This window comes from Simochromis diagramma, unplaced genomic scaffold (genome assembly GCF_900408965.1).
Source record: "Simochromis diagramma unplaced genomic scaffold, fSimDia1.1 OVJJ01000747.1, whole genome shotgun sequence".
NCBI classification, from domain to species: domain Eukaryota; kingdom Metazoa; phylum Chordata; class Actinopteri; order Cichliformes; family Cichlidae; genus Simochromis; species Simochromis diagramma.
In genome coordinates this window covers 1,159,245-1,171,690 of record NW_024386897.1, presented here as the reverse complement: position 1 = coordinate 1,171,690, position 12,446 = coordinate 1,159,245, and the positions used below count along the sequence as shown (strand labels likewise).

Genomic DNA, 12,446 nt, shown 5'->3' with positions numbered 1-12,446 from the left:
GAAGCATCATTACCTGTCTGGCAGTGATGGTCATAAAGCAGGAGGGCAGGATGGTAATGCTGGAAAAAAAGAGAAAAAAGTTCAGAGGTCTAACACAACTATGGGCAATTTAGAATCATTAATTAATTAAGATACGAGATGTGCAGCACCTGAAACTACGGATACTGGATGCCTGTGCTGGCATTTCTCCTGCGCTGTTGCTATCAGTGTGTGAAGAGTGGGAGAATCCAACACAAAGGGCAGCACATTGAACACATTTTATGAGTGGTCAGAAACTCTTAAATAACTCATGAAAGAATAAAGTTATGTTGAAACCAAGCACACCATTGTTTTTCTTGTAACATTACCAATAAGTTTGATGTGTCACATGGCCCTCTTCCTATTGAAAGAACAAAAGTTGTATCCAAGATGGCCGACTTCTAAATGGCCACCATGGTCACCACCCATCTTGAGGAGTTTGCCCCCTCACATATACTAATGTGCCACAAACAGGACTTTAATATCACCAACCATTCCCATGTTATTACGGTGTATCCATATAAATGGCCCACCCTGTATATTGTATTTGTGCCCTCTTTCTTTCCTTTCATAGTTGTGCCTGTTGAGCTGTTTTGGAAGCAGCTTGATCATATGGTATGGGGAAAGACTCATCAAGCCAATCCAGCTTCTGGGAGATGCTCCAGGAAGCATAGAGTGAAATCTCATCAAATGACCTTAAAAAGGTCTCCCAGGCTGTAATCACTGCAAAACGCTTTTTTTTCCTTTTTTTTTTAAATGACAGCAAAATTTGGTGAACACATTCGTTATTTGGATTTAAATCATTACCAACTACTACTAACTCTGAGTCAGCATGCCCAGTTCATTACATTTCCTATTCATCGTAATTTCATATGTTTTCACGGAAAACAATGGAATGTAGAAATTATACCAAATATCTGATTGGTAGTGTTTATTTGTAGAACTTAGGACTTTTATTGTTATTGTACAGTTGCTTGCACAGTGAAATTAGGTAGCGAGACAAAGGTTGTTGCATATAAATCACAACACTGCAACAGAAAAACTGCAATTTATTGTAATTTTGAGTGCAACATTGTATTCTGTTAAAATTACAGACATTGCCTAATGTCTTATATTCTTAATGAAGTATTGTAAAATACAATATTGTAAATTAAAACATTTAAAAAAAAAATTCTAAATATGTGCCAAATCTTTAGGTCCTAAAGAAGATTACTCAAAGTCAATGCCGATGTGCCGATAATTGCAGGTCTTAGAATATGTATTTTTTTTTTATCAGTGTTTTGCTTCATAGCCAGCTCAGGTCAGCAGTCAAGGTTAGGTCACTTGACCCATATGTCACAGATTCACAAATTCAGCACAATTGGCATTTCTTCTCTGTTACTTCAAAAGTACTGAAAACACAACACTAAGCCAAAGAATGGTTGATATGTTCAAAGTGTACCCTCCGGTGGATGTTGTTTGAACTGCAGTTGTAGTTGCAGGGGTAGGTGTCGTAGGAGGAGGTGTGGTAAGCACTCTAGCCTGTCCCACACATGTCCCCACATTTCCTACACTATCTACAGCAGTCAGCTCCACAATCGGTGAGCAGCAGGAGGCAGTGTAGGTAACCAGGGTAATATTCTCACCCCCTGCTTCAACCACTGTGCTCATATTCAGAGTACCATTCCCTTGGCGAATGGTTACACTCTCAATGCCAGTTCCATTGATGCCATCAGTGAAATTGGCAATGAACTCCCACTGGGAGGAAGCACAAAGCAATGAAGTGGAGGCACAGGTTGATGTGTTGACTACCTGGCAAACTGGACGGTTAACATCTGTCACCTGGAGACAAAGAAATAAACACGATGAGGGAAACAGGTTGGGAATGTGTGATACCAGTTATTAAAGATAAAAAGAAAAGAACATAATCAAATCTTTGCATGTCAGTGTCAGTTCTCGTAAAGTTTCTGTCTTTGTGGTAATTCTTCTTACATTCTTGTCTTATTTTAGCAGGCTTTTGCATTTAGTTTTACTTTATCTTTATCTCGTTCTTGATTGTTTACCCGCCTGTTCCACATTCACCTAATTATCCTTTGTGCATTAACATCCTCAGTTCTCCCTTTGTCATTTTTGTGATGTGTTTCTCATCTGTATTTTTTTATACATAAAGGTGTTTTAGTTTGTTCAGCCAGTCTAGTGAGTCTACATTTGTGTCCTTGTCTAGCAACCCATGACAAACAATTTAACATCAACAATTCACAAGAGAAGTATGGCACATAAAGCCTTACTTTAACTGCAAACAACAATATCAAATCGAATCACATGTAAAACCTATCTATCTTTAATTTGAAATAAAAATGACAAAAATCTGTATTTCTTTTTGATACATTATGTACGTGATCATTAATTATTACAGAATTAAGAAGAATGTGCAAAAATATTCTAACCATTATCACTCACCTTAGCACTCACAGAAAACCTGAGAACTACATAGTTGATGTCGGTGGCAGCAGAGTTTTCTGCCTCAATGGTGAGGGTCACGTCTGTTCCTGATGCAGCACTGGATGGAGCCGTTAGGGTCACGGTGCCATTGGCTTTACCACCACTGCCTGTTACAGTAGTAACACTGCTGGGTGAAATGGAAGTATAACTGCGGTCATTGCTGACTCGCACTGTAAATGTCTCAGTTGCAGTGTCAGTTATAACTCCATCAGCAGTTGTGGCGACTGAGAAGGGGATGGAGATAGTGGTGCCCGGCTCGATGTTTGTATTATTGGCTTCAGCCTGGACAAGAAGAGAGAGAGAGAGGAGCAGGAGAATGAAAATATTATTTTTAACATTGTTGACAATAATATGTTGATGCATAATGACATGACTTCACACTGAAAGAATCACAGTAGGAATGGCTGTTGTTTATGATTGTAGACTTATTTACGTAGATGGCTATATGCTATAAAGTAAAAAAAAAAAACACAATAAAAATGTTTCAGTTTACTTATGGTGACATTAAAGATTGTTCAGAAAGCACACATTAACTGTTCTCACAGTGACAGAGATGCTGGAGGTCTTGATCTGTGTGGACGCTTGTCTCTGGAAGCTGCTTGAAGTGGACCTGGAAGTGGAGCTGCTGTCCTCTCCTTTCAGGATAAGCACAAACTCACCTGCTGGGATTCCACTAAATGTCACCAGGAAATCGCTGCTTCCTAATGACTGCATGAGAGAAAAAGCAGCAACATGCATTGTCAACAGATTAACAGTAACCAAACCAAACAATATATGACTACATCCTTACGGCAGGGTAGGGCGAGTGCGAGGACTATTTGTGGATGCTGCAGGACATTCATGTATTTAAGGTTTGAAAATTACACAGTGTTTTAAATTCACACAATATTAATTAAGCTCTGAAATGCCAACAATATCTCTGTAGTATGTAGTAATATTATCATTTCAAGTAAGTGCTTATTCATTTCACTGAGGTTTATGCACAGCTCGTGATTTCTATTGGACCAATGAACACCATGTTTTTTTTTTCTTTTTCAGTCACTGTGTTGTAGATTTGCTGGTGACACTTGGGATTAATGCATGACTCCAACTTCAACTAAGCCTTATCTGTCAGATAGATGGCCTCACACCTGCAATGATCCTTTGACCTCTGTCGGACCTGAGCTGTCAAACAGTGTGACTTCTGTGACCTTTACTGTGTCACTTCCTGTCACAGTGATCAAGAAGCTGGTATTACCACCTGAAAGAGAGGTGAAGAAAAAAAGTTAACTAAATGAGTATCAGTATGACATGCCCTTAAAGCGAAACACAACCTGCACAAATAAAAAAGGTAAGCTGTAGGACAGAATAGTTAAGGTTGGACTTTACTGACTATAACATGATGTAGCATAAACCTTTGGGCACAGAGTAACTTTTTCAAGACAGATGATTGTTGCTGTTGATTAAAAGATGACTCTTTGGACAATGTAGAAAATTGTCTACCACAACAGAACTTTACAACTATAAAAATGAACAAACAGTCACAATAAAAGTAGCCTGACCTGAGAGAGGACGTCCTTCTTTTACACTGAAGTCCCCATGGGCTCCCTCATGCTCTTCGACAAGGTTATAAATGAAGTCCACTGAACTCTGACCTGATACACAAAATAGATCAGAAGGGATGGAATACGTATGTTCAGAAGTAGAAACAGACCTTGTAAATAAATTTTTTTTCTAAAACATTTCATGTAACTCAGAGCCTAAAAATCAGCTTCCATAATACTGACCTGTAACCTTAACTAGGTAAGGGTTACTTGAGCTAACACTGAGTTGCCATAGGCCTGTTTCATTATCAGTGTTGAGGCTTAAACGACGCAAGTTTCCTGCTGTGGTGACAAATGCCAAAGGCCCACTGGACTGATTGGAAGTCTGAGATACACCTGGAGGAGAGGGACAAACTATTATAAAGGTGTTTTCAACATGACTGTGTAAGAAGTAGAAGTTTAATAAAACAAATGCATCAAATAGAGCCTTAGAATTAAAAGCCTGAACCATGAAATACTCGGCAGAAAATGTGTTTCGTGAACCTTCTCATTAAATTAAAAATAAATAAATAATATGTATATATATATACTATAAATATTCACTATAGTATAATAATATACTATATGCATCCAATTTGCATACATGAGTTTAAATTTCTATCATATTTGCTACAGGGTAAACAGACATTTATGATGACAAAACCTGTGGAGCTGGTGAGGCTGAAGGTGAGAGCTGAGTCTCCTGTGATGTAAGCTGTTATGTTCTGTAATGAGCTGTCAACAGTAAAATTAAAACTGTCAGGCCTTCCAGGATTCCTTGCTGCCTGAAAAACTGTCACCTAAGAGAAAAAGGAGAAAAACATCACATTTCCTCACACAGTGTGATCTTCAGTCAGATATGATTCTCTTGATTGATGCCTTACCACAGCGCTGGCTGATGAGTCTACTATAACACTGGTAGCCAGAGAGAGTTCTGACTTAGTGACCTGAATGGCCTGACCTCCAGAAGCTTCAGCTAGGTCTTGGTATAACTGGACAGCAGATCGACCCATTACACGTGGAGCCACACCCTGAGAGGTTCTGCGGCGCCGTCGACCTGCTGCACTGCCTGTGAGCATGAAAGTAACCTGCAAGCATGAGGAAAAAAATCTTAAAAGTTAGGACCACAAGCCTAAGTGGAAAACATTTATTGATAATGAAGATGAAAGATGAATGATAATCAATGAGCTAGGCCAGAGGCAGCAGCTTTCGGGCCTGGCAGCCTTGACAGACGATGAAAAACATGCAAAGGAAAGGAGGTTGGAGCACAGAAAAAAACACACATACAGGTGTGTGGGGAACCTGTTTAAAAAGTTTGGTCCCTCCAAACTTCAGATAATGTTCTTCATTTCAAGACAAATGTTATACAAATTATCAGATGTTACATGCCAAAAATGACATTTTTAAGAGCAAGGATGATACAAAGTTCACTCTTACCTGAGATTTGGTGCTCTCTATAAGAGCAATAATGGTGTTTTTCAGGTGGGCGTCTTTAGCTGGAGCATCAGTGAAGAGAAAAATCTCAGAGAAGGGTGGAGCTGCTGTCAGTGCAAGCTTCAATATTATTTGTATGAAAGACAGGACAAAGTATCAACAATTAATAATTAATAATAATAATAAAAAATTTAGTCTGAGTGAAAAGTTGCATTTCTGGCCACCTCAACAACACGTGTTTAATAACAAAAGGTCATTCTGAGAATACTGTGTCTATACTTTTTCTATACCATTTTTTTCTCCCAAATCAAATATGATGTTTTTAAACTTTTGTCTAAAGTAGAAAACAGTTTGTTGTGTTGTTAGCACCTGCAGTCCAGACAAGGCCATTTCTGGGGTATCTCCTCCTCCAGCCGCAGTCAAACTGTTGATCTTTCCTTTGAAGATGTCTGCATTAGATGTCATAACTATTGGTCCAAAATCTGCACATAGAATACATAAAATAAAATAAAAATGTTCAAAGTGACACATTTGCTCTTTTAAAGATTTGCTACAAACACAGCTGCTATTATATTCTCATTCATATGGAAAACAGAAAATTAACTCCCAAATTAAGTCTATAATAATGTAATAATCATTATTACAATATTCTTTTCAAACAACATCTTTTCTACATAACAAAGCACAAATTCACCCTGTAAATGATCTACCTGGGTCATTGAAAGGTACCAATATATAACCAGAGGGTTCCTCTCCTGTTCCCCTTTTTCTGTCAATGATCTCAAAAGAAACCCTCTTTGCTTCATCAATGTCATCACTCATACTTCCTGTTGTGTCTATGACAAAACACAACACAGGAGACTGGGAGAGGCCCATCAGTCTGTAGAAACAAACATGAGAAAAAAAACAACAACAAATTACATATTTTCATATTATTAATCTGATTTCTTTGAAACTATGGTTTCATTGATGCTTAATTCATTAGCAGGGAAAAATACACTTATTAGGAACACCTGTTTAACTCAACTATCTAACTATCAGGTCACATTGCATGAACCCCATGTATTTAGACATGTGAACATGTCCAAGATGATCTGAAGTTTTAATCGAGCATCAGAAAAGGAGAGGAAGATTTAAGTGACTTAGAACGTGGCTTAGTTGTTGCTGCCAGACAAGTTGGTCTGAGTGCTGCAGAAAACTGCTGTTCGACTTTGATTTTGCCACATAACCATCTCCAGTGTTTGCGGAGATGGTAATATCCAGTGAGCTGTTCTCTGGGTGAAAATGTCTTGTTGATGTCAGACGTTACAAGACACCAGTGACCAGAGTGCTTTAGGTGAATAAGAAAGAAATAACCACTCACTATGTAGAAGACCATCTCTGAATGCACAACACCTCTAACCTTGAAGTAGGCTATCTACAGCAACAGAAGGCAGCGTCTGACACTTCTCTGTCAGCTAAGATGAAGCTTATAAAAAGGCCACTAGAAACTGAAACTGAAACGGAAAAATATAGCTCCATGCACAGAAATACCTCAGACAAACTAAAAATATTGTCCCCCCCCAATGTAAATCTAATCTAAAAATGATTAGCACGGGCATGCTTTCGTGTTTATTTTTTATAATAATAATGGATTGCATTTATATAACGCTTTTCGGGACCCCTCAAAGCGCTTTACAACACCAATATTCATTCACTCTCACATTCATACACTGGTGGAGGCAAGCTACAGTTGTAGCCACAGCTGCGCTGGGGCAGACTGACAGAGGCGAGGCTGCCATATCATGCCATCGGCCCCTCTGGTCATCACCAGTAGGCACAGTGCCTTTCCCAAGGACACAACGACTGAGACTGTCCGAGCCGGGGCTCGAACCTACAACCTTCCGATTACAAGACGAACACCCAACTCTTGAGCCACTAGCATGTGCTGCAGCTCCATTCTCCCCACATTTGTTTCCTCTTGTGTGACACTTGAGAGCTAGCTTTACCTCATGAAGTTTGTGTCTCCAGCTGCTAATCTGATGTCCTCCAGAAGCTCCATGGTGGCACGAATAGCCAGATTAGCTGCTTCATTGTGACGGAAGCCATGACTGGAATCAAGTGTGTCCTTATTGATCCCGCCCACTGGATCCCTCCTGCTTGTGCGATCAGCAGATCCACCGTGACTGCATTTACCTTTGAACAGGGATAACATTTTATCATATTATCAAGAGATATTGAAAACATACAAAGACTTTATCATAACACATCAAAAGAGATGATTGCTCCAAGTTACCTGTAGGTTTTGATGAGGAGATGATGCTAAAGTAGCCTGATGTCAGAAGTCCCTGGTTCAGCACATCAGGCAGAATGTTGTTGGTACAGTTCTCTCCTACGCAACTTCTGCAAGTTGGAGTATTTTGTCCTGCAGAAATATCAAATAACAAAGAAAAAAATATTGATTTATATTTTGAAAATAAACATTACAAATACTACTACAAATTTAATCTAGATCATATTTAAGCTGGAATTTTCATCTTTCAGGAGGGCGCCTACCTGCCAAGTTCTTAAGAGGTTGGTCAGGTCTGATCAGAGCACTGTATGGAGCTTTATTTCCCAGCTCCACCCAGTTACTGTGGCTGTAGAAGTCCTTCGTATACAGAAAATGAAAACAAATTTAGAATATCACCTTTGCATTTTGTTTTAATTACACAATGCTGTCATCTAGAAGTCTTAACAAATTAGCAGTAAATTAAGTATCAGTACCTGTAGAGTGTGACAGATTTGCCCTAGAGACCACCTCCCTCGGATATAGTTTTCTATCTTAGCATGCGCCTTCACCACAGATGCACCTTATTATTAAAATACAACAGATTAGACACAAGCTGCAATAGTGTAGCCTGCACTGCAAAACCTGAATTACAGCATTACATCACCAGTCTTTATCCACTCAAAGCAGTGTTACAGTGTGTGTGAATGTTGAAGATGTTATTCTGCAAGATTTCTGATTGAAGTTGGCAGTTCCAACTGACAAACAAGTCTTGTTTGTTGAGTACTGAAGTAATCTGTAACATCACTTTCCTTCCCTAGATATAGAACTTTCAAGTATGTAAGACTTTTGTGGGAATTGCTACAAACCTTGTTGAAATGAGAAATGTTACAAAAATTCTTTCTAGATTTCAGTTTTTGGTTTTTTGATTTTCTGTTATTTACCAAACCCTAATTCTAAACACTTTTCTTCATTAGGCTGTTGAATTCTATAGATCTGCATTCACATGAATTAGTTATACATAGTATAACATTATTATTTTCATTCTTAAACTATTATTGACTAGCTTTGAGGTACCTTCAGTGATGATATCCCGTCCTTCCTGGAAGGTCTCATCGTCAAAATGGCGCGCTGCACTCAGCAGAAAAAGCGCATCCACCGCTGCATTGCTGAGGTACATAGAAGCAATGGCAGTTTCAAACTTGATGGTGGAAACGAAAGATGTGAAGGTATCCATAGACGAACAGGCCCTTTGCACCTCGCCAGCTGACAAGTTGTTATCAATCTGGAGACAATAAATTTGTATATTACAACTCCTTAAATATGTTATTCGCATGTTAACCAAAATTGGTACTAAATATTGCGCTAAAGGTAAGAGTAATCTTATCTCATCATCAGCAATTATGACCAGCTAAGTAGTTTGTGTGTAATATAGTACATAGTAATAAAGTGCAGGTCCCACTGGTGACACCACTAATTTTGATAAGAGGCCACTGGCAGCAGTGTGGCCTCTGTTGACTGGGCTTGCTTGAGCACAATCCAACAGAATCTTTGTCATTATGTATGCAGATGGATGTATCAAAGTGACACCAACATGAATAGTAGGACACGAGGTTTTATAGCACAACACTGAACTGTACGAAGAAAAATGTAATTCATGTTGCGTCTGACTGATGTATTTCTCCATTCCTCTATTCTTTAGTTAGTGTTAAACAAAACGCAAAGCCAGGGGTGTAATTTCCAGGGGGGTTATGACCCCCCCCCCCACAATAATCAGACCCAATCAATATAAACCCCCCAATAAAATTATGAATTATCCTACATAAATAGGCTGTTGATTTTATTTACTCATTTCAGGTATTACCAGCAAAATAGTTGCATGTTTAATCATCTGGGAATTTACCCAGATTTATTTACTTATTTAGACAGAGATCTTGACCCCCCCAATGTTCAGCACAAAGATACGCCGATGCACAAAGCACAGATGTATCACTGTTCTTGCTGTGTTTCTTTGTAAGTCTAACTCACAATCAGATTGAAGTCCAGTCCTTTAGAAGCAGCGATATCTCGGCAGACCTCTGCTGTCTTTCGAAGGACTGCTATTCGTGTGATTTCACGGTGGGTGAAAGAATTCGAGTTGAAGAGTGGTTTAAAGCTATGAATAAGACCTGGGAGGGAGAGGACCAGCACCAACAGAAGCATCACTGACTGCCTGGTAGTCATTATTGAGCAGGAGGGCAGGATGGTACTGCTGAAAGAAAAAGAAATCCTGATGTGAATGTTTACACTAGTTTTATGTTGGTTTTAGCAACATAATTTTTTCTGCAGGAAACCAAAAACAATATATGCATGCCCAATCATCCAGGTAAGTAAATCCCAAAAGGTTGTTTCTGTTCATCTGGATGTAGTGTTTTCAGTGGGAGAATAGTTTTGTGAATCATCCAAGTGACTTTGTCAGTATCAGCTGACTGCAGGTTTCCCCAGCCTTATAAACAGTACATTGCACAATGACTGAAACTAGCACCACTGAATGAACAATGGGCTGTGAGGTCAGTTCCTTGATCATTAATATACCAATTGTCACCACCATTCTCATCAATGGGCATGACAATTTGAACAGAATCAACTTTTTGGGACAAAAAGAATATGATCAAGCACAGAGACTGCCTTTGCAATTAATGTAAAGCAGTGCAACTATTACACCCATGAGAAAGAAAGAGAAGTAAAAGTAAGTGGAAATAAGATAAATCATGTTTGATATTTTATTAAACAGATTAATGCTATTAACATCAGCACTACATCATATGATAATATGATTTTACACTGGACCTCATATTTTACTTAGATGTAAAATTTAAGGGTTAACAGAAATGCATTGGTCATTTACTTCCATTCCTTAATATTGAAAATAATATAGAAAAAACAAATGGGATACTAGGAAAAAAACAGATGGTACAACATATGTTTAACATGCCAAAATAATTCTATGATACACTATAGAAAGGTTTCACTGTCCATCTTACCTGTGTGAACCGTTCTTAGGTCGTTCTTAGGTAGTTTTGTCGGATTCAGTCTTTAGCACTTCTTCAGTGTGAGACTTTGTTTACTCAAGTAGATTATAGTCTATAGTCAGATGTGTGTTTTCTGTTTCAACTCTAGGCTGTATCTGAGTGTGCTTTGTGCTTTGTGTGTGTGTGCTCTGAATCATTCCTCTTACATTTGTGCCTCCCTTAAGCTGATGAATTCCATAGAACACCCACACAAACTGGTTTTGTTTTATCTGTGCATCTTAGTGTGACATCAAGAGTATGAGTAAAATGACACATATTGTACCGGTTGCTAATCTGTCACTTATCTAAAACCTAGATAAGGAATCTAAGAATCCCATGAATCTATGAACACTATTTTTAGTTACAGGAACATTTGAGTGTATAACCTGTTTGAGTATGGAGTTGAATATAGTCTTGATTAAAAGTGTAAAGTAGGTGTGGGATAAAACAAATTATTTCACTGTTACTTATTATCTGTATTATCATTGTATTAATTAACCTTGCATTAAGTCATTATTATTGCATTAGAACCACATAACAAGCATTGCATTAAAGCATTTATTGGAGCTGTTGATATTACATTAAAGTCTGTATTTCAGGTGTTAGCATAATCATATAATAATCTTTCATTGCAGGTGCAACTGTAATCATTTTATACACATTGCATTTTGTGCCTATAAAAGAATTGTGGCTCAGTCTATTAATTGAAGGTCAAAAGCTTTGGCTGGCGATATGTCCAGCCAATCTATCGTGTAAGGGGCTTAGAGCTATGGAAGGATTGCATACACGCTTATAATACATATATCACATATAATCTAGAAATAGGCCTGAATAAAGGCCTGAGTGTATTCAGCAACCTGCTGCGTTTGAGTTTGTTTGGTAACATATGACTCAGAACAAGTCAGGAAGTGTACTTCTAAAATGTCTTTATTTCCTCTGTAAAGTGTGCCTTTTTTGGTGGTTATTTTGAGGAGCTGTCTGGATGAGGCTATTTGAATAACCAGGTTATTCATTATTATCTTTTATTTGTTTATATTCTTTTTTATTAAGCTTTGAGTAGTGGCATTTAATTAAAGCATTTATTTATTCAATATATACATATATAGTTTTAGTTAGATTGTTACACATATGAGAGTGGCCTCTGTCTGGTTGTGCGTTTTAGTAGGCGAGGTGAGAGGTGAAACAGAGTGCCTGCAGAATTGACAGTTTTGTTGCAGAGCATGCATCTGAGGGTTTGGAGAAGCAAGAGCGAGATGAGCTACATGAAGCACCTGGCTTGGAGGCGAAGAAAATGTTATTTTCAAACTGTGTCAAAAGTCGTTACCAGAACATTTGTGGTTTTGGAAGTTATGCATGTATTGTATCTGCTTGACGCATGAGGGGGCGTCATAAATAATACCCTGATGTTATAAAAACAACTGCTGGTGTATTATTGGGCGGAGATCGACGCTGAGTGTGTGACAGTGTTCATCTCCCCACACATGTGTTCATTAAAATCATTGTTTGACCTAACCCTTCTGGACCAGTGTTGTGATTTTGAATCCCTCCTGTATCCCTCCTCAATATTTGAACCCTTAACATAGGTTAAACAGAAACAGTAATGCTCAAATGTTTGTGATTATCCAATTAAAAGATATGTCATCAAATCACCTG

General features: G+C 38.3%; 1 protein-coding gene across 3 annotated transcripts; it reads right to left on the bottom strand.

The window, feature by feature from the left end:
- Positions 1-749: 749 nt before the first annotated feature.
- On the bottom strand, positions 750-10,951 carry LOC120735096 (von Willebrand factor A domain-containing protein 7-like). 3 transcript variants are annotated; one of them, XR_005696175.1, is made up of 19 exons: positions 10,767-10,951; positions 9,772-9,994; positions 8,821-9,028; positions 8,241-8,326; positions 8,031-8,124; positions 7,771-7,899; positions 7,484-7,670; positions 6,206-6,375; positions 5,865-5,977; positions 5,499-5,615; positions 4,946-5,149; positions 4,726-4,861; positions 4,266-4,418; positions 4,041-4,133; positions 3,630-3,739; positions 3,043-3,207; positions 2,458-2,781; positions 1,319-1,839; positions 750-1,282 (listed from the first exon to the last, which is right to left on the bottom strand). XR_005696175.1 is itself a non-coding variant. In XM_040034272.1 (18 exons), exons 2-18 carry the CDS (start codon positions 9,964-9,966, stop codon positions 1,396-1,398), a joined length of 2,928 nt encoding a protein of 975 aa, XP_039890206.1. In that variant the 5' UTR covers positions 9,967-9,994; positions 10,767-10,951; the 3' UTR covers positions 750-1,395. The 3 variants fall into 3 exon arrangements, 2 of the variants coding, with proteins under 2 accessions (XP_039890206.1, XP_039890207.1); XM_040034272.1 differs by having other exon boundaries at positions 750-1,839; XM_040034273.1 differs by having other exon boundaries at positions 750-1,839; positions 9,772-9,991.
- Positions 10,952-12,446: the final 1,495 nt, after the last annotated feature.

Excerpts from the sequence above, each read along its gene's own strand:
- LOC120735096 (XM_040034272.1), bottom strand. The coding sequence starts at position 9,966 with ATGACTACCAGGCAGTCAGTGATGCTTCTGTTGGTGCTGGTCCTCTCC. Across the intron at positions 4,134-4,265 it reads TTACCTAGTTAAGGTTACAG|GTCAGAGTTCAGTGGACTTC; the intron begins GTCAGTATTATG and ends TTTGTGTATCAG. Across the intron at positions 1,840-2,457 it reads GGTTTTCTGTGAGTGCTAAG|GTGACAGATGTTAACCGTCC; the intron begins GTGAGTGATAAT and ends CTTTGTCTCCAG.